General features: G+C 39.3%; 1 protein-coding gene across 1 annotated transcript in view; it reads right to left on the bottom strand.

The window, feature by feature from the left end:
* The window catches only part of Rnf115 (ring finger protein 115), a 79,050-nt gene that overhangs the window by 5,848 nt on the left and 52,290 nt on the right, over positions 1-20,912 (bottom strand). The window contains exons 3-5 of the mRNA XM_050124758.1: positions 20,227-20,284; positions 5,475-5,686; positions 926-997 (exon numbers count right to left, since the gene is read on the bottom strand). Coding sequence (XP_049980715.1) covers positions 926-997; positions 5,475-5,686; positions 20,227-20,284 — 342 coding nt within the window. The remainder of the gene's footprint in view (positions 1-925; positions 998-5,474; positions 5,687-20,226; positions 20,285-20,912) is intronic.

Raw genomic sequence — 20,912 nt, 5'->3', positions numbered from 1 at the left:
TAGAGATGTGCTTCCATTCTCAATAAATTTTACCTAACTGGAATAAAATGTGAAGCCATCTAAAATGCCATATAATATCCCAGAATAAAAAGAGCTCACTGCTCATGGGTTAAGAAAGGTGTTTTGGCTGCCCCAAATCTACAGCAGACCTCCCTCATTCAAAGAGGCCGCACGTGTCCTGCATAGTAAGGACTTCCTGTTAGAGAAGCAGCCATAACAGTTCCTGTGAATTATGACCAGCACTTACAAAGAGACTTGGCCGGACTTCTTTCTTAGTGCTGTTGGTGCAGTACCTTGGATAAAGGCACAGGTTCTAGCTAGATCACATTTAAAGTAACCAGAGGCTATAAAATGGGATAAATGTGGGGAAGGACTGAGGTGCCTCTGAACAGAAAACCTCCTATAGCAACGTTAGAAGTCACAAATAACTAGAGGAAAGACGGTTCTTAGAAGACACTGTCTGATTCCTGCCATGCCTAAGTGTCATTCTGACACTAGACTATGTGTCTTTGATTTGTTTTAAGAAACTTTCTCACTTTGAGAAAAGAAAGTAGAATGTTATGTTTTCAACTTCAAAAAGTTCTTAAAGCACAAAATCTTCCTGTGTGGTCCATAAGGAAAACTCACAAAGCAGATAACAAGCCTGGTAGGGACCATGTCATTCTCCACTTCGACATTCTCCTCAGAGCAAGACAGAAAAGGAAGCAGTTATATCCTAAGTATCTTAAGACCAGGACAGCCACCCTGAGCATCCACAAGGAAAAGTCAGTTCTGAGTGAGTTTGGGTTTGGCAAACAATAGCAGTCCAACATCCCAGGCACATCCATATACTCACCTATGCAGCTTTTCCTTCTCTATGATACAGAAACGAGAGCATCTAAAATGGTACTACTCAAGAAGAATAATACAAAGAATGATCACTCACCAAGAAAAAGGATGTGGGGATCCAGGAATTGCAGAATTTGCAAAGAATCCTGCAAAGATCTGTTGTATTATTCTGTTAAAGGAGGGAAAAACTGATATAAAATACACAGAAATATTCTATAGACAATCATGGCTGACTACTCAATTGTTTCCAGTAGTCATCACACAAAGATAGCAACAGAAATCAGTCCACTGCCTGGAGTATGTGTCCATTAGTGCTCTTTGTGAATTCTTCCATCTTCAAAATTAATACTACTTTTATGAATTAGATTAGAAAAAAAGCTGATGTTATGACGTAGCTCTCAAAACATTTCCTTGGGTCTCTGATACTAATGAGAAAAGGTTCAAAGGATGCTGACCCAGAGGCATTCTGGACCCGTTTCCTTCTTAACAAGGGCATTAAGCTAATCAACATAACTCTGACAGTATCAAACCACGGGACAAATATGTCTACAAATTATTCACTACTTCTCTCCCTTCAAACTTGGTTAGACTTAGTAGTGATTTACATCTTGCAGACAAGATATGACAGAAGTGACTGTGTGGCTTCCAAGATTAGGGTACAAAAAGTACCATGATTTTTTTTCCTTCTACCTCTGTCTCTATTGGATCATTTACTCTAAAAGAGCCAGTTGTCGTGGGGACCACGGAAAGACCTGTGTAGTGAGGAAACTAAGGACTACTGCTAATACTCAAGTGAATAAACCATCTTGGAAGATCTTCCACACCCAGTTCAAGTATTCCAATGACACACAATTTTTATTTCTAATTTGTTTATCTTTATGTATATGGGTGTGTGGCCTGCCTGATGTCTGGGCATGCAGTGTCCATAGAAACCAGAAGAGGGCATCAGATCCCCTGAACTAGAGTTACATCGGAGTCCAGCCATCATATGGGTACTGGAAATTGAACCAGAATCCACTAGAAGAGCAGCCAGTGCTCTTAACTGTGGAGCCAGGTCTCCAACCCTGCAATGACTCTTAGTTTTTGAAAGGTATTTAGCAGTAGCTACTCCTGTCTTCTTGATTTTAGTGAGAGTGAATCAATTTCTTTTTAAAGGGGGTTTGCTTTTGGTTCCCAAGAGGGTTAATCTTGTCGATTTGACAGGATCTAGAATCACCATGGAAACAAATCTCTAGGTAAGGGATTATCTAGATTCGGCTTATTTAGCTGAGGTAGGAAAATCATCCAGGACTTGGGTGGCACATCTCATGGGCTGATGGCATGAACTGAATAAAAATGAGAAGAAAACTGAGCAGCAGCACCCATCCCTCTGCCTTAGCTGTGCCCAGCTGCCTCAGGCTCCTACCCTCATGACCTCCCACCGTGATGAGCTGCACCCTGGAACTGTGAACCAAAGCAAACCCCTTTCCTCCTTTATGTTGCTTTTGTCAAGTATTCTATCCCAGAAATGTACACAGTAACTAATACAGTTCCTAATATATGCCCTATTATTTTTCCAAAGTTCAGTTTTCAGGTGTAGTGGTTCATCCCTATACTAACAGGGAGGAGAGGAAGGAGGATTAAAAGGTCAGTCTGGGCTACATAGGATACTCCAGGCAAGGCATGGCAACATTCTGCCTTAAACAAACAAACAAAACCTGTTATGGCAGGAATAATGGTTGCTTTCTTCTTGGAACTTAAGTCTAACGGGATGAATTATAAGCAATGAGTTCTAGAGACTGGCAATTCAATATAGCATGTCCCTCCTCATCCTCCACTCTTTCTCCTTGGCATCAGCCATGCTTTCCATCCATAACTGGAGGGCAGATGACAGCAATTGAAAGTACAACATCTTTACTAAGTAAAAAACTAGACTTCCCCTTGGCTATTTATAAGAAAGTATGTGTGTGTTGGGAGATGCACAACAGATTCCTTATAGTAGACTTGTGGCGTCCAAACAGTGAAAAATGGGTTCCATGCCAATTCCCTATTTCAATAACCCTCAAAACATAATCTGTTATTTTCTGATCATATTTCAAGAAATGGTCTCTACTTGGTAAAAAAAAGTAAGTGGAAAAAAAAAAACGACTGACTATAAAGTCAATTATGTTTGGACATCTAAAATCATGCAGGTTCATTTCACAATACAATATTTAAAGCCGGGCAGTGGTGGCGCATACCTTTAATCCCAGCACTTGGGAGGCAGAGGCAGGCAGATCTCTGTAAGTTTGAGACCAGCCTGGTCTAGAAGAGCTAGTTCCAGGACAGGCTCCAAAACCACAGAGAAACCCTGTCTTGGAAAAACAACAACAACAACAACAACAACAATACAACATCTAAATAAAATTAAAAATGGTGGGTTGGGGCTGGAGAGATGGCCCAGTGGTTAAGAGTACTGGCTGCTCTTCCTGAGGACCTGGGTTCAATTCCCAGCAACCACATGGTAGCTCACAGCTGTAACTCCTGTTCCAGGGGATCCAATGCCCTCATACAGACACATATATGTAGGTAAAACACCAATGTACATAAAATAAAAATAAAGAAATACAATCGTGATTATTCAAAGGAAAGAATTAAGAAATAATTTAAATGACCAAAATGTACAAACCATTTTGAGAGAACACCTACAATGAGAGTAAAATAAAATAAAAAACCTCACGATTGCTATGCATTGAAAAAATGCTGACTGTACAGTACAATTCACCTGACACTTGCTTTCTGTTGTTGCTTAGTTTGCTTTTGTTTTTGTTTTGTTTTGTTGTTTAGCTGAAGGCTCATGTAGTCTAGGCTGGTCTCAAAGCCATTGTATAGTTTAGGTTAGCCTTGAAGTCCAGATTCTCCTGCCTTCACCTCCCAAGAGCTGGGGTAACAAGTATATGCCACCACACCCCACTCAAACATATCATTTATTCTAGTGTCACTGATTGGCTAATCACAGATCCATCCTCAACACCATTCACCTTGGCACCTCTCAGTACAGAATAAAAAGTTAAATCTATACTCATCCAGCTTTCTTTACATCTGTGAGCAAAAAGCATGTGGTGACACAGGGAATTTTCTTAGTACAGAGTATGAGGTAGTAGAAGAAAAATTCCCTTTCCTTTAACAAAAATGTAATATAAAGCAGGCTTGGTGGCACACTCCTATAATCCCAGCAAATGGGAGCCTAAGGCAGGAGGACTGGAGTTCAAAGCCAGCCTGGGCTACTGGGTAGATGTAAAGAGCCTATGAAAACTGGTTTTAAGCAGGGAATGACAGAGGGATGTCATATTAATCCACTGTTCTCATCTATTTAATTCTGATCTTTGCATTCTGTAGTGGTTTGAATGACAATAGCCCCCAATTGGTGGAACTGTCTGGGCAGCATAGGAGGTGTGACCTTGTTAGAGGAGACCTGTCACTGAAGGCAGGCTTTGGGATTTTAGCTCATTGTACCATTTCTTTGATCAAGATGTAAGCTCAGCCACTCCAGGCAACATGGCTACTATTGCTGCTGTGCTGTCTTGATATGATGAACTCTAACCCTCTGAAACCATAAGCCCAATTAAATACTTTCTTTTATAAGTTGCTTTGCTCATAGTATTTTATCACAACAATAGAAAAGTAACTAAGACGGACTCCAATACTATGTAATATACTTGCTATGCCTCTTGGTATCTTTCAAACTTTTTCATTTTACTTTTTCATTTTATCCATTCATCTACCCACCCACCCACCTATCCATCCATTCATCTATCTACCTACCTACCTACCTATCTACCTTGAACTCACTCTGTAGACCAGACTGGCCAAAAAGTCATAGAAATCTGTCTACCTCTGCCTCCCTTTGTGCTAGGAATATGGTGCAGGACAATTCTGTATTCTGTCAATTATATTTTAAATAAACTCTGATTGGCCAGCAACCAGACAGGAAGTAGAGGTGGGGCAATGAGAACAGGAGTATTCTGGGAAGGAGAAAGCACATTCCTCCACAGTCCTGCCCAGACCACTGAAGAAGCAAGATATGACCTGCCCTGCTGAAAAAGGTACTAAGCCTTGTGGCTAACATAGATAAGAATAATGGGTTAATGTAAGTTATAATAAGAACTAATACGAAGCCTGAGCTATTGGGCCAATCAGTTTATAATTTATGGAGACCCCTGTGTGATTTTCTTTGGGACTTGCCGGCTGTGGGAACTGGGTAGGATATAAACCCCAACAAGCCAGCCCTCAAGTTACAGGAATAAAAGTATGTGCCACTGCATTCTTTTTTGAGACAATATTTAACCCAGGTTGGTCTTGAACTCATGATCCTCCTCAGACTCCCAAATGCTTAAGCATAAGCTACCAAACCCATCTTCTTCTAAAATATTGATAAATTCCCTCGGTGTTCATCTTCGAGATTAGTAAAAATGCTAAATGGAGTATATTAGATTTATCACTCTCTACTTTATCACCAATCCTTAACTGGCAATACTTGAATATAACATTCAATTTAGTTTCATTTTCATCCTGTCTCTACTTCTGTCTTGTTCACAAAAGTAAGTCTGAGGACCTTATAAAGATTAGATTATGCTAGTATGTCCTTCATTGAAACAATCTCTAAAGAACTCAAAACAACAACTCACCCTTCAATAGCTGGTGACCTGTCAGGACGAGTACTTCCCCGAGACCTGTATCTTCTCGTCATTGGCAACCTTGGAGGCCGACTTGGTCCCCAAAAGTCAGTGTGAGTTTGGTGACCCCTCTCATTGGCTCTATTATCTTGGTCCAGTGGACTGCTAGTTAGAAATGGTCTAAAATCTTGTAAAATCATTGTGTGATCCAGACGGTCCCAGAGCTAGTAAAAATCAGTTTAAAAAAATAAACAAACAAGAAAACACACTTTAGGAAAAGAAAAGAAGTTACTTTTAACACTGAAATTTCAACAGCTCCAAAACAGTGAAATATATTTCCCTAATTCTACGTGAGAGAGCACTTGCCTAGAATGAGGAAGATACTTGGCTCAATCCCTAGCATTGTTTGATTATAAATAAATAAATAAATAATCAAATAAATAAATAACTTAAAATGTGAAATAATGAATTTTCTTCATATGTAAGGAAACAAACAAATTCCTAGGTCCTTTTCTTAACCTGCCTCTGGTCATTCTCCCCTTCAGAAGTATATGAGCTAAAGGTAAGCAAAGACATCCATTCCATGCATAACTAACAATTCAGATCAATAGTATACCTTGGTGTTTTGTCACAAGTGAAGTCTACATTCTCAACAAAGCAAATACATTTCTCCAATTGTAAAGAACACATCATCACCACGAAGTAGAGACAGGTGTCTATAAAATCCTTCTCTTGACTTGGCACTCACATCAGAGAGGAGCTGTGTCAGCGCTGTGCCAAGTGTGGCTGTGTGTGATAAAGGCACTCTGTTGTACACATTTTCATCATTAACATGGGTGGGAGAAAGGTTGTTTGGGAGGAGAATCACTAAGCAAAGGGGAAAAGGAAAGGTAAAATAACATTTTAAAAGATTGTTTTCAACTTTGTGTGTCTTTGCATGCATGAGTGCAGTGTTCAAGGAGGTTGGAAGAGAGTGTGGGATCCCCTGGAGCTAAGGTTACAGGCTGTTGTGCTAGGAATGCCAACACCAATCCTCTTCAAGAGCATCAGATGCTCCCAACCACTGAGCCATCTCTCCAGTGCAGAACAAGTTTTTACAGAAAAAGACTCTTCTGCTTCACAAGAATTTTATTTTCAAGTAGGAAGATATAGATACCGATCCCAAAAATACCCCCGCCCCAGGAGGGAAAAAGAAACTGCTATGGTTAGAAGCTGAAAAATCCCACACAGCCTCTTGGGGGACAATGGGGTGGCTGTGGAACCAGCTGTCTCTCTGCTTCCTATTTTGGAGTGAACAGTCTCTGCAACGTGCTCCTACTATCACGAACTGAGCTGTCCTACGATGTCTTCCCTGTTACGATGAACTACGACACTCTGAAATCATGAACCAGAATAAACCATTCTCCCCTTAAACTGTTAGGAATTGTAGTCACGCAGATAATTAATATAATTCAGAAGTTCACATATATATACAGAATTATATTATATTCATATAATATATACAGAAATTATAATATGTTAGTTAAGGCTATCTCAAAGGAGACAGACTTGTATTTTCAGGATACTGCCATAGCATTCTTATCAGTAGCAGTATGTCATGTAAATTTGATGAATTAAGATTATCATCATACTATATTCAATATATGCAAAATAACATATGAATTAAATGTTTAAAATACATCATAAGTCCATAAACCATCTATTAGCTTACCGCTCTAAAGCTACTGAAATTCTCTACATATCCCTCTCACAACCTCCAGAAGTAACTGCTATCCAAATATTTGTTTACAATTCACTGGCTTTTTAAAACTTTTATTTTAAAATGTTTGTTAGTACATGTAGATACTAACATGTAGTACATGTAGATAATGTATTTTATCATATATACACACTTCCTGTGGTAGTTTGAGTGTAACTGGCCCCTATCATCTCATAGAGAGTGGCACTATTAGGAGGTGTTGCTTTGTTGGAGTAGGTATGGCCTTGTTGAAGGAAGTGTGTCACTGTGGGGGCGGGCTTTAAGGTTTCTCATGCTCAGAATACTGCCCAGTGTTTGTCAACTTCCTGTTGCCTGCAAGATACAGGACTCTGAGCTACTCCTCCAGCACTATATCTACCTGCATGCTGCCACGTTTCCCACCACGAAGAACCTCTGAAACTGTAAGCTACCCACCCCAGTTAAATGTTTTCTTTAGAAGTTGCCATGTCATGGTGTCTTTTCACAGCAATAGAAACCCTACCTAAGATGCTCCCCATTAAATTCTTTTGTCCTTTTTTCACTTCTGCTGTCCTCTTACTCTTCCCAACCTGTCCCTTCTACTTTAATGTCCCTTCTGCTTTGTTTTTTGTTTTTGTTACTGCTTTCTTTTGTATATGTGTTTTTGGTGACCCACTGAGTTTCAGCATGGTTGCTCACAAGTGAGGCTATTTCAGATTTATCTGCATGGGCACCTTGCCAGTAGCTACACCACTAAAGAAAATGATTCTTCTTCTCCCTTTACATTGGTTTCTTAGGATCCCAACTCTAGTCCTCACTGAGTACTTTAGCCACAGAGCCATCTCCTAGTTCGGTTAACTATACTCTTTACATTACTGTTAATTGTTATCACGACTAATAAAGTAGAAAACTCAAAGCACCTTCAACATTAGCAGAGGAACTTTGCTACTTGATTGGAAATGCAAATTGGTCAAACTAATAGTACTAGTGTATTTCTAGCCTACTTTCCTCCCCAGATGACAGTGTGCCCAAACTGTAGAAAAAAGAATAAAAGAGTACCTCTCAGAACTTTATTCCAAAGCAACACTAAGGATAAGAATAGTTTCAGGTCATCTGTCTCAGAGCAGACTTACACAAGCATATGGGGGAGAAAGCTCATTAACAGAACTGGGTCTTCAGGACACAACTTATATAAGTAGACTCTAACAGTGAACAATTACAGAGTCTTAGTAAAACATTCAAAAGAGTCACAGTTTGACAAATTTGGTCTTGAAAGACAACAAAATAAGTTACTCTCCATAGAAGTAATAAGATAAAGCTTCCAGCGTCATTATAAACGAGAGAAAGCTGGGGCAGCTGAGTACACTTCCCCACAGTGAGGACTGGAGCCTGGATGTAACAAGCTAGACATCCCAGCAAGCAGTGAGGGAGGAGACAGGAGGATCACTAGGGCTTGATGGCTTCTGGCCTAGCCAAGAAAACTCTGCCTCAAAGGAAGAGGCAGAGAGCGGCAGGATGACAGGTCCTCTCTTGGCCTCTACACATGCACACACCCACACAGAGACACACAAAAATACATAAATAATCTCTTAAAATATAAACAAAATAACCAACAGGATAGATGGTATCTTCCATTTGGCAGAACTTTCTCTGAGCCAACTACAATCACATCCACATACTTAAAATGTTAAAAGTCTGTTCCTCAGAGTTAAACAGCAAAAATCTCACTATTAGTTATTAAAACTAAGGTAACTATATAGTTCAAGGAAACATGTATAAATACATTAATAGCAGCACTAGTCCTAAGAGTCCCAGAGTAAACACCCAGTGGCCATCAGCTGATAGACACACAATACTAGATAGTCACAAGGAGCTAGATAGGCTTGGCTTGAAGCTGGGAGATTCTCAGCACTAAAAGGAAAAAAGTGAGTGCCTAACAATGTACTGTGCAGCCACAACAACGAGGAAGCAGCGATGCACTGTTAAAGCATGATGAAACCTGAAAACATCATGCTAAGTAGAAAAGAGTCCATCAGAAAAGGTCATATATTATGATTTCATTTATGGTTACTGTTCTACACAGAAACAGAAAATGGATTGGTGGTTGATTAATATGGGGGAACTGTGCAGAAATAATAAGTATAAATTAAACGGTTAGAAGATTAGAGACGATGAAAAAGTTCTGGGGACTAGAGAAATTGTTCCTTCCAATCAGTTCCAAGCACAAGGCCCTAAATTCAATCCCCAGAAAGTAAAAAAAAAAAAAATCCAAGTGTGGAATTGTGCTAGCACTGGGGAAGTAAAGATAGGCAGATCCCTGGGGCCAAAGAGCCAGCCTGGCCTATTTGATAGAAGTCCATCTCAAAAGAAATGTGGACGGTACCAGAGGAAAAACACATACACAAGAAAGACAGACGACAGACAGAGAGAGAACATGTGTGTGAGAGTGTGATGTGTGAGTGCTCCGGAGTTAGTGGTAATGGTTATAAGATGGTGCGAACATACTAAAACTGAGTAATTTCTTTTTCTTTTTTTTTTTTAAGATTTATTTATTATGTATACAGCATTCTGCCTCCATGTATGCCTGTATGCCAGAGGAGGGCGCCAGATCTCAGTACAGATGGTTGTGAGCCACCATGTGGTTGCTGGAAATTGAACTCAGGACCTCTGGAAGAGCAGCCAGTGCTCTCAACCTCTGAGCCATCTCTCCAGCCCCCAGTGAACTATATTGTGTGTGAATTCCTCTCAGTTTGAAAACACCACTAGATATAAAAAACCATGTAGATCCAGAAACAACACTAATAACTTCATAACCTACTCCCATCAACAGATATATCATCTAAACAAATTCAACAAAGGAACTTCAGAGTTAAACTGTACCATAGAGCAAATGCACTCATCAAATCTCTACAGAACATTCTATCCAACAGTAGCAAAACACACATTCTCAGCAGCCATGGAAGTTTCTCCAAAGCAGATCATGCTTTAGACTATAAAAATATTCTTAACAAATACAAAAGAAATTAAATAATTTCTTATATTTTATCAGATCATAATTGAATAAAAGTAGAAATCAATAGCAAGAGAAACAACACATTTTATAAAAAAGATGAGATTAACAAGCATTCTTGATTGATCAATGGCTCACTAAAAAAAAGATGTAGGAATGTATAAAGTTCCTACAAACAAATGAAAACACAATGTACTAGAAGCTTTGGTAAACTGTGAAGGCAGTTCTAGGAGGGAACATATGAGTGCTTAGATTAAAAACATAATTCAAGTAAATGACTTGATGATACACCTCAAGGTCCTAGAAAGAAAGAATAAGAACAAAATAAATGGTGGTATACACCTTTAATCCTAGTGCTTGGGAGGCAGAGGCAGGCAGATCTCTATGAGTTCAAGGCCAGCCTGGTCTAAAGAGTGAGTTCCAGGACAGCCATGGGTGTACAGAGAAACCCTGTCTCTAAACAAACAAAAGCATAAATTCAAAATCAGTTCATAGGAAGTCATAACAAAGATCAGGGTAGGAAACAACAAAACAGAAACTAAGAACAATAAAAAGAATCAATGAAACAGAGTTCTCTGAGAGATAAGTAAGACTGACAGACCCTTTGCCAGAGTCAGCAAGAAAGAATACTCAAATAAATAATATTAGAGACAAAATGGGTATAGTACAGCAAATTCCAATGAAACCTTGGGATTCACTGTGAAATATTTAAAAATTTATATCACAATAAATTGTAAAATCTAGATGAGATTAATACATTTCTAGATATCTATGGATAAAAATTAAACCAAGAGGCAATGTAAACTCAGGTGTGACAAGGCCTGTAATCTCAGTCTTTGGGAGGCTAAAGCGGCAGGGGAGGGGGATTTCCATTAAGTTTGAGGCCAATCTGGCCTACAAAGAGAATTCCAGTCCAGTCTGGGATAAGAAGTCTCTGTAGAAAAAAAAAAGAAAAAGAAGAGAAAGAAAAAGGGAAAAATACTTAATCACTCCTATAACATAATGCTACTGAAATAGTAAGAAAGTGTCTTCAATGAAAAGGCCAGGACCGGACAAATTCACTCAGTCATACCAGATCTTTGAAGAACTAAAACCAATGCTCCTCAACTAGTCCACAAAATAGGCCTGGAGAGATGGCTCAGCAGTTCTTCCAGAGGTCCTGAGTTTAATTCTCAGCACCCACATGGCAGCTCACAACCATCTATAACTGTAGGATACAATGCCCTCTTCTGATGTGCAAGTGTACATGCAGACAAAACATCCATATACATAAAATAAAATTTAAAAGAAATAAAAATGCAATTTTGAAAAAATTCCATAAAGTAGAAAGGGAACATTACCAAATTCGTTCTATGAAGCTAGTATTATACTGTTACCAAACAAGAAAAAGAAAAAAGAAAAACCTCCATAGATCAATCTCCCTGATTAACACAAATGCAAAATTTCTCAATAAAATGTGTAAATTAAATTCAAGTACACATTAAGAAGTACATACATCACTAGGTGGTGATGGCACATGCCTTTAATCTCAGCACTCAGGAAGCAAAGGCAGGCAGATCTTTGCGAGTTCAAAGCCATCCTGGTCTATAGAATGAATTTCAGAAAGCCAGGGCTACATAATAGAACTTTTCTCAGCTGAGTGGTGGTAGTGCAGGCCTTTAATCCCAGCACTAGGGAGGCAGGGGTAGGCTGATCTCAGTAAGTTCAAGGCTAGCCTGGTCTACAAAGTGAGCTCCAGGACAGCCAGGACACAGGGAAACCCTGTCTTGAAAAAAAAAAAATAGACAGAACCTGTCTCATGGAATAAAAGTATTAAAAACAACAACAAAAAGAGATGATAATCCATTCATATTTATTGTGATGTCAATGTAGAATCACCCCAAATTTCCATCACAAAAAAATAGCGTAAAACAATGTATATATGTATACAAAGTCATTTTAGAAAGCCATAAAGAAGAATGAAATGTCATTTTCAGGCAAATGGGTGGTAGTGGACACCATCATGTTAAGTCAGACTCAAAAAGACAAATAAATATCGCATGCTTTTGTTTATCAGTGGAAACAGTTTAAAGATTAAAGGAGAGAATGGGGAGGTACTTGTCCTACAAGCCTAATGATCTAAGTTCGACAAGGACTCAAATGGTGGAAAGAGAAAAAACAACTCTCACAAGTTGTCCTCTGACCTGCACACATGCACAGTAGCATGTGTAAGGTCTCACACTTGCAGCACACACCCACACAAATAAATTAATATAACAAAAAATTTTGGGTTGGGCAATGGTAGCACATGGCTTTAATCCTAGAATTGGGAGGCCAGCCTTGTCTACAGAGTTTCAGGATAGCCAGGGCTACACACAGAGAAACCCTGTCTTAAAAGGAAAAAAAAAAAAAACAAGAACATGAAAGTAGATGAATTGAGGAGACTGTTAGAACAAACTGACCTCAAACTCACAGATACCCCCCTGCCTCTGCTTCTAAAGTGCTTGAACTAAAGGCATGTGCCACAATGTCAGGATTTATAAATTCTATCTTAAAATTACTGCCACTTGATTCATAAATGAGATTTTTCTCCATTTATTTCAATGTTCTTTAATTTCTAGAAGTAATATTTTATAGTTTTCCCACTTGGGATCTTAAATATTACATACTTTGATACTACTACAAACAATGTATTTTTCCCCTGAGACTGGGTCCCACTCTGTAGTCCTGGCTGTCCTGGAACTAACTATGTATAGTAAGCTGACCTGGAATTCAGAGATCTACCTGCTTCTGCCTCCTGAGTGCTAAGATTAAAGGTGTATGCCACTACATATGGCAATAAATAACATATTTTATAATTTCAATTCTCAATTGTTCATTGCTAGTATATAGAATAAACTGAGTTAAATTTTTTGTTTATTGGGCTGGAGAAATGGCTCAGTGGTTAAGAGCACCCACTGCTCTTCCAGAGGACCCAGGTTCAATTTCCAGCACCCACATGGCAGCTCACAACTGTCTGTAACTTGAGTTTCAGGGGATCTGATACCTTCACAGCAATGCACATAAAATAAATTTAAATAATTTTTTTAAATTGTTTATTTATTGGGAAGCACGCATGTGCGTGTGAGTGTGTGTATCCCAGAGTGTGCACATGGCTGTCAGAAGACAACTTTTGGGAGTTAGTTCTCTCCTTCCTCCATGAGATCCAGGGACTCAGGTAATCAGGTTTTCATGAGGAGCATTTTAACTATTGAGTCATCTAACCAGCCCAAACTTATTTTTCTTTTTTTCTTTTTTTTTACAGAATAGAATTGGATATTTATTACTTAGAGGGGGTAAAGAAAGAGAAGAAGAGGAGAGAGACAGAGAAAGCGAACAGGAGAGAGAGAACGCACGCACCAAAAGGGACAGTGAGAATCTCCCAAACTTATTTTTCTATCTATCCTACAACCTTGTTAAACACACTCACAGGTACTAATGGCTTTCTTGTAAATTCCATCACATTTGAAAGAAAATGAACCCCAAAGGGAGTAGTACTGTTAGTAGTAGTACTTCCATACACAAAAGAACACTTCAAATCTGGACGTGGTAGTGTACAATTGTAATTCTAGCACATGAAAGAAAGGCACAAAAATCAGGAGTTCAGAGCCAGCCCTCAGCTGCACATGATGTAGTTCACAGCCAGTATAGCCTTGAGCTCAAGTCTCAAAAACAAAATAAAGCCAGAACATTTCACTGCAAATCAAGACAGTTTTACTTCTTTCTTTCCAGGGAAGATGTCACTCTGTACCACTAGCTTGTGACTCTATTGCACTAGCTACATAAGTATAATGTTAAATAACTTATATTATATAGGATAGGTCTTCTCTATCCTAAAGGAGAAGTACTTAGTCTTTCACTGATAACTGTATTAACAGTAGAGTTTTCGTTTGTCTGTTTGTCTGTTTTTTGCACTTTGTCTGAAAGGCAGTTCTTACTGATTTCTAGTTTACCAAGGTGTGTCTATCTGTCTGTGCACATATGTTTGATTTACATAAGGTCACACACACACACACAAAACAGTGCATACTTTCACATTCAAATTATCTGTCTTAGTAATTTTTCTATTGCCATGATGAACTACCATAACCAAAGCAACTTATAAAAGAAAGCATTTAATTGGGGTTTCATTGTTCCAGAAGGTTAAAGTCCTTGATCATCATGGCAGGGGCACAGCAACAGGCAGGACTGATGCTGGAGCAGTAGCTGAGTGCTCACATATGATTCACAAGCACAAGAGAGAAAGAGAAAAAGACTAACTGGGAACTACATGGCTTTTTAAAAAAAAAAAAAAAACCTCAAAGCCCACCCCGTCTGAGTCCATCCCAAACAATTCTACCAACTGTGGAACAAGCATTCAAATATATGAGCCTATGGGTATCATTCTCTTCAAACCACTACATTCCACTCCCTGACCCCCATAGGTGTGTAGCCAAAACATAATATAAAATGAACTCAGTCCATCTTCAAAAATCTCTACAGTCACTGAGTGGTGGTGGCGCACAACTTTAATCCCAGCAATCTGGGAGGCAGAGGCAGGTAGACCTCTGTGAGTTCAAGACCAGCTTGGTCTACAAAGCAAGTGCCAAGACGGGCTCCAAAGCTACAAAGAGAAACCCTGTCTCAAAACAAAAGCGAAAGAAAGAAAGAAAGAAAGAAAGAAAGAAAGAAAGAAAGAAAGAAAGAAAGAAAGAAAGAAAGAAAGAGAAGGGGGGAGAGAGGGAGGGAGGGAGGGAAGAAAATCTCTATAGTTTTTCAGTTTCAAGACTGTTTAAAAGTCCAAATTCTCTTTTGAGACACAAGGCAATCTCTTAATTATAACCCCCTATAAAATCAAAAGCAAATTACACACTTCCAATATACAATGGCACAAACTACACATCATCATCCCAAAAGGGAAGAAAAGGGAACATAGTGAGGAAATACTGGACCAAAAACCAGCAGACCGAAAACCAGCAGAGCAAACCCCACTCCTGTAACTCCATGCCGCTCTACCTGCCCAGCTTTGCCCAACATACTTCTCTGTCTTAAGATGACTGCACTCCCTGCTTGCAATTCTTGTCTATCCCACAGTGCTGGCATCTCTACCATCCTAGGATCGCCAACACAACCCAGGCTTCACTGTCACAGTTTCACACAACAGCCTGTTCAGGCCTCCAGACAGGGACTCCCTTGCCACACGCCTGGCCTCCGCAGCTTTCCTTAACCATGGAGGAAGACTATACAGCCCCTGTACTCCTGTATCTCTCCAAACTCTAAAACCAGAACCACAATGTGGCAAGTTCTGCTGCCTGCTTGGGATGGTACCTGGCCCCTCCTTGAGTCACAGTCAGTACAAACTTTCCTTTGTTGTGGCTCTTTAGTCCGCCTTAAAATCTACCAATGAAATCTGTACAAAACCCTTCAACCTAGCCTCGGGCAAATTGTTCAGATAAAGGCAAAATACAGGCACAGTCTTTGTCAAAATATCAAAAGAATGGTCTCTAGACCAGTTGCTAATATTGCTCCCCTCTGAAACTTCTTGAGCAGGGCCTCCACAGTCCACACTTCTCTCAGCACTACTGTCCTTCAAACTCCACTTACAGGCTTACATCCTTAAACCACTTCCCTAGAACAAAGTGACAAAGTTGCCCACATTTCCCCCAAAAATAGCATGGTCATGTCTATTACAGCAATATGACATTTCTTAGTACCACTTTGTATCGTAACTACACCATGACCAAGGCAACTTATAAAAGAAAGCATTTAATTTGGGGGTTCTGGATCCACAGGATTAGAGTCTTTGACCATCGTGACAGCGAATATAGCAACCGGAACAAATTTTACTTACATAAACTTCTCAGAGCAACCCATCCTCTTGTATACCTGAAAGCTCTTTTATCTTACTTTTAGCCAATCTGAGGCAGCAGCCATAGTCAATTCACTCTGTGTGTCTTTGAGACGCTCTTCCTTCCCCTCCCTCCTCACTCTCTGAGAGAGACTGTGTATGTGAGTGTACTGTATAAGTGTGTGTGTGTGTGTGTGTGTGTATGTGTGTGTGCGTGCGTGTTTTGGACACTGAAGCAGGGCCTTATCCTAAGCCTTACACCCCTGGTTCCAAAAGCTTTCTTGCACAAAAGTGACCTGTCCTGATAAGTGACCTCACTGTCACCAGGTATTAATCAGAGACGTTCAAGTAATCAGCGAGTCCTCAGGGAACTGTGTGCTCACTTACCAGGTTATCATCAGCAACCTCAGAATAGCAATGTTCTCTCATTCTCCAAACTTCTGTGACATCTTAGACTCACCCTCCTTAGCCCTCACACATTACTCAAGCTCTGTCGCTATTTAACTGGTAAGCCTCCTCTGTCTTCTTCTCACCCAGCTGCCCTCCCCACTCCAGCCTCCCCAGAAGGGAAAATAAATACTAAATATTTGGGAAATTTTCTTGGACTCAGATTTTTCTAATATATCTATTTAGGGGGGCTAGAGAGATGGGTCAGCAGTTACAAGCACTGGCTTCTCCTCCAGAGGATGCAGGATCAATTCCCAGCACACGGGAGCTCACAACTGTCTCTAACTCCAGTTTCAAGGGGTCTGACACCCACACACAGGCATACATGCAGATAAACATCAATGCACATGAAACAAAATTAAATTTTTTTTTTGGTTTTTCGAGACAGGGTTTCTCTGTGGTTTTGGAGCAAAATTAAATTTTTTAAAAATAAAAACTATATATCCATTTAGAAATTCAGCTAATTATGAAAAATAATTTAATTGTCTAACCAACACACTAAAGAAAAACACAATAAAATCAAGCACAAACCCTTGGTAAAATAACCACTAGAACAGTGAAGGGAAGTGCTGCTCTAGATAACTTCCTTCTAAAAGGTTTTATCTCCAGATACATGGGCATAAAAAAAAACATAAAGCTTAAGAATACTATTTTGAGAAAGATCTTTTTCTTACTTTTTTTTTTAAATCTAAACCCCTTCTCCATGAAGTACACTCATGGCTCTAATCTACAGCCCCTTATGAAGGACAGATTTTGGGGTCTACATACCTAGCATGTGTTAATTTACTCAATCTCACAGACAGGCAGAAAGACTGTGAGAACTTTTGCTAGAGTTACACAGTTAGTAGGTTGCACACCCAAGATCTGGAGTCAGGTAACTTGGTTCTGGAGTCTGCTCTTAGTCACCTGTACACGATCATTCCTGGAGACTAAAAGACCATCCTTAGGCTGTACTTTATACATACTCCCCCACAGGAGGCTCAGGATACTCTCTGTATTCTGTCTTCTCACCCACCTCATGTGTTTAAATTTGTTCTTCAGCTACAGTGTAATGCTGTGCAGGCAAGGAAACCAGACATTGGCTTCCTGCCCCTACTTCTGGCAGAAGGGCTACTTACCAAAACAATTCTCATCTAATCCTTCAAATTTCTATAATATTATAAAGACTGGGAATTTCTATAATATTATAAAGACATTTTTCCAGTTATAAAATGCAAAACATCACTTTAAAGGGAGGAAATTAATTCCAGCAACCAGAAGACAAAGGCAGGTAAATCTGGAAATTAGAAGCCAGCATGGTCTACATAGTGAGTTTCAGGACAGCCAGAGCTAAATAGAGAGATCTTGTCTTCAGAAAGGGGAAAAAAAAAAAAAAAAAAGATAAAATTAAATATTGAGAAATAGTGACAAGAGACTTCTACAAAGAGAAAACTGGGCATAATTACATCCTTGCTACAAACTTGTCTGTCACTGATAACTAAGATAACTAAGTGATGAACTCGCAACCATCACTTCTGCAAAATTAACACCTGAAGGATGGCCCACGCCATAGTGGCAGATATAGCAATACTAAAGTTAGAATGCTGACCGCATGTATTTATTTTCCCTCTTACTCAATGCCTCTCCTCCTCATGAATCATACATTCAAAACCGACAGATCTATTTCCATTTCTTAAAAGAGGACAAACAAAGAAAATCAAGTGAAGTTTCTTCTGCATATGCACCATCAGAAACTGATGGTCTATGTTCCTAGGAATAGCACACCCTGGGAAATGCCGAAATCAAGAAGACTGCTGGCCTCACAGAATATACTTTAAATGCTTCTCAATCTATCAACAAGAAAATAAAAATGAGCAGTCAAATACATGACCTGTCCTGAGTTATAGTCACATCAACTCATCTTTTTTTTTTTTTTTTTTTTTTTTTTTTTTGGTTTTTCAAGACAGGGTTTCTCTGTGGCTTTGGAGCCTGTCCTGGAACTAGCTCTGTAGACCAGGCTGGTCTAGAACTCACAAAGATCTGCCTGCCTCTGCCTCCCGAGTGCTGGGATTAAAGGCATGCGCCACCATCGACTGGCACATCAACTCATCTTAAAGCAGTTAAGAGTCACTGAAAACCACAGAACTAGATGTTAGGAATTACATAGGCCATAAGCAAAAGGAAACATACTTAACACAACTCTTGACTATAATGTCATCAAAAGGAGAGGAAGTCACATACAGGTCTTAAGATAATTTTCAAAAGGAGAAAAATTCAGTGATTTGTGGACTTATTAACTATTGCTCTTCAAACACACTACCAATAAATTTTCAATTTGCACACAGATATCAAAATATTTGGCTGGTTCTCCTGGCACTTCAGTTACATTAGAAAAGACTATGATTCTGAAGCAAAAAGAACACATAAATAAAAATTGAAAATCAGGGCTTGGAGAGATGGCTCAGAGATTAAGAGCACTGACTGCCCTTCCAGAGGTCCTACATTCAATTCCCAGCAACCACATGGTTCACAACCATCTGTATTGAGATCTGGTACCCTCTTCTGACCTGCAGGCATACATGAATACATAATAAACAAACAAACCTTTTTTAATCCCATAATTCTGAATATAAAATTTAACATTAAAACTTGTTTTGGTTATATACCATCTTTCCATGCCCAGCAACAGAGAGATACACAAGTAACAGAAGAAAGTAGTATTTGCTATCCAATGAACTAGGTTTTCCCAAAGGATCAAGTCTCTAAATGACTAAAAGCATGGACTATGAACACCATTCAACTGTATAACTAAGAACAGCTTAAGAATTAGGCATAAGGGCATATGTCTATCATCCCAGCTTTTCCAAAGGCTAAGGCAGGAGGATCAGCTGAGCTCATGAGTTCAAGACAAGCCTAGGCAATAGAGTGAAACCTTATGAACCTCTTCTCAAAAGAAACAACAGGTATAAGAAACAGGTAAAAGAAACACAGCCCAAAGAAAAAGAGATCAATGAAAAACATGTAAATAACCAAAGTATTCCTAATTAAAAAATAAATTATATTCAAGGACATAGACTAATGCCCTAGTATTCTATTTCCAAATAATAGTTCAGAATTTTGTTTATTGTCTCTTTTTTTTGACTAGGCATGTTGCCATATACCTATAATTCTAGTTCCTGGGATGCTGAGGCAGAAGGATTATGGGTTCAATGCTACAAAATGAGTATGAGGCCTGCCTGGACCATATATGAAACCTGCCTCAGGCAGAGAAAGAGAGAGAAGGGGGGTGGGGGAGATTCAACATAAGGATGCCACATTATATAAAGAAATAGTAGTTAATTAACCAAAGGTCCCATCTTAGGATCTGAAAGGGCCATACTACTGTGTTAACAAAAGGTAAATGCTAAAGTCTAGTATTGTACAATGTTGAAAACTGCTTTATTAATTTGGATAGCATTCATTCAGGGTTGCCATTGCTACAGAGGCTGCAGCACTGATTTGCAAACAGCACAAGCTTCTAATTCATATACACAAAACAGCAGCAGGAAAAGAAAACAGAACCCGGTTTGAAATAGGACAGCTTACAGGCTACAATGTTCTTCTCAGAAGAAACATGCCCAATCCCTAGCTACTGAGGACACAGATCTTTCCGGGGTACCCTTGACCACAGTGTTCTTACACGTTCAGTTTATCTTCCATGTGGGCTGTCCTTACTTTAATCCCCACCCACTTCCTAAGCAATTTCTACAGTCAAAGGAAAACTTACCTCTGCAAAATGTGTTGCTGTGCTATTGTCTATCCGGCTGCCAGCACCACCTAAAAAACTAAAGAGAAACAGCAATGGTGGTGATTCTTTTCCCAGGAATGAGCTCCTTCCCAGAGCTAAATATAGAATGGAAAATGAGAACAAAGCTCAATAAGGAAAAGTAACTCAGCCCTACAGGACACCTGCCAAAGACGCTGTTTCTGTGAGAATATCTTAAATAAAACAGTAACAGATAGGCAAAAGAAAATTGTCAGACAACAAAACCAAGTGGTTTTCAAATGAATTAAAGCTATATCAAATGGAAATTTAGGGGAAAAGGCCATCCAACAGAAAGAAAATGTTCACAGCCAGTAACAATTCAAAGTTAGCCTAGCAAGGGAAGAAAAGTATCCTCAGAGAGTCTAAGAAAACAAAATGTTTCACTATGAAACCATTCAACCAGATATATGATTAAGACTGCCGAGGTTAGTATCCTCTGGAATTATTAAATATGTAATCTAAAGGGCCTGGTATAGATTAGTAGATTAGAAGAGTTTCGTATCAATTTCTTGAGTCAGGTAGTAGTAGCACATGACTTTAATCTCAGCACTCAGGAAAGAGAAGCAGGTGGATCTCTGTTAGTTTGAGGCCAGCCTGGTCTACAGAGCAAGTTCCAGGACAGCCAGAGATGTCAAAAAAAAAAAAAA

The sequence above is a fragment of the Alexandromys fortis genome, unplaced genomic scaffold, assembly GCF_014885135.2.
Source record: "Alexandromys fortis isolate MF-2015 unplaced genomic scaffold, M_Fortis_MF-2015_v1.1 scaffold_235, whole genome shotgun sequence".
NCBI lineage: Eukaryota > Metazoa > Chordata > Mammalia > Rodentia > Cricetidae > Alexandromys > Alexandromys fortis.
The sequence above is the reverse complement of the archived record's forward strand: the minus strand, read 5'-3'. Positions and strand labels throughout refer to the sequence as shown.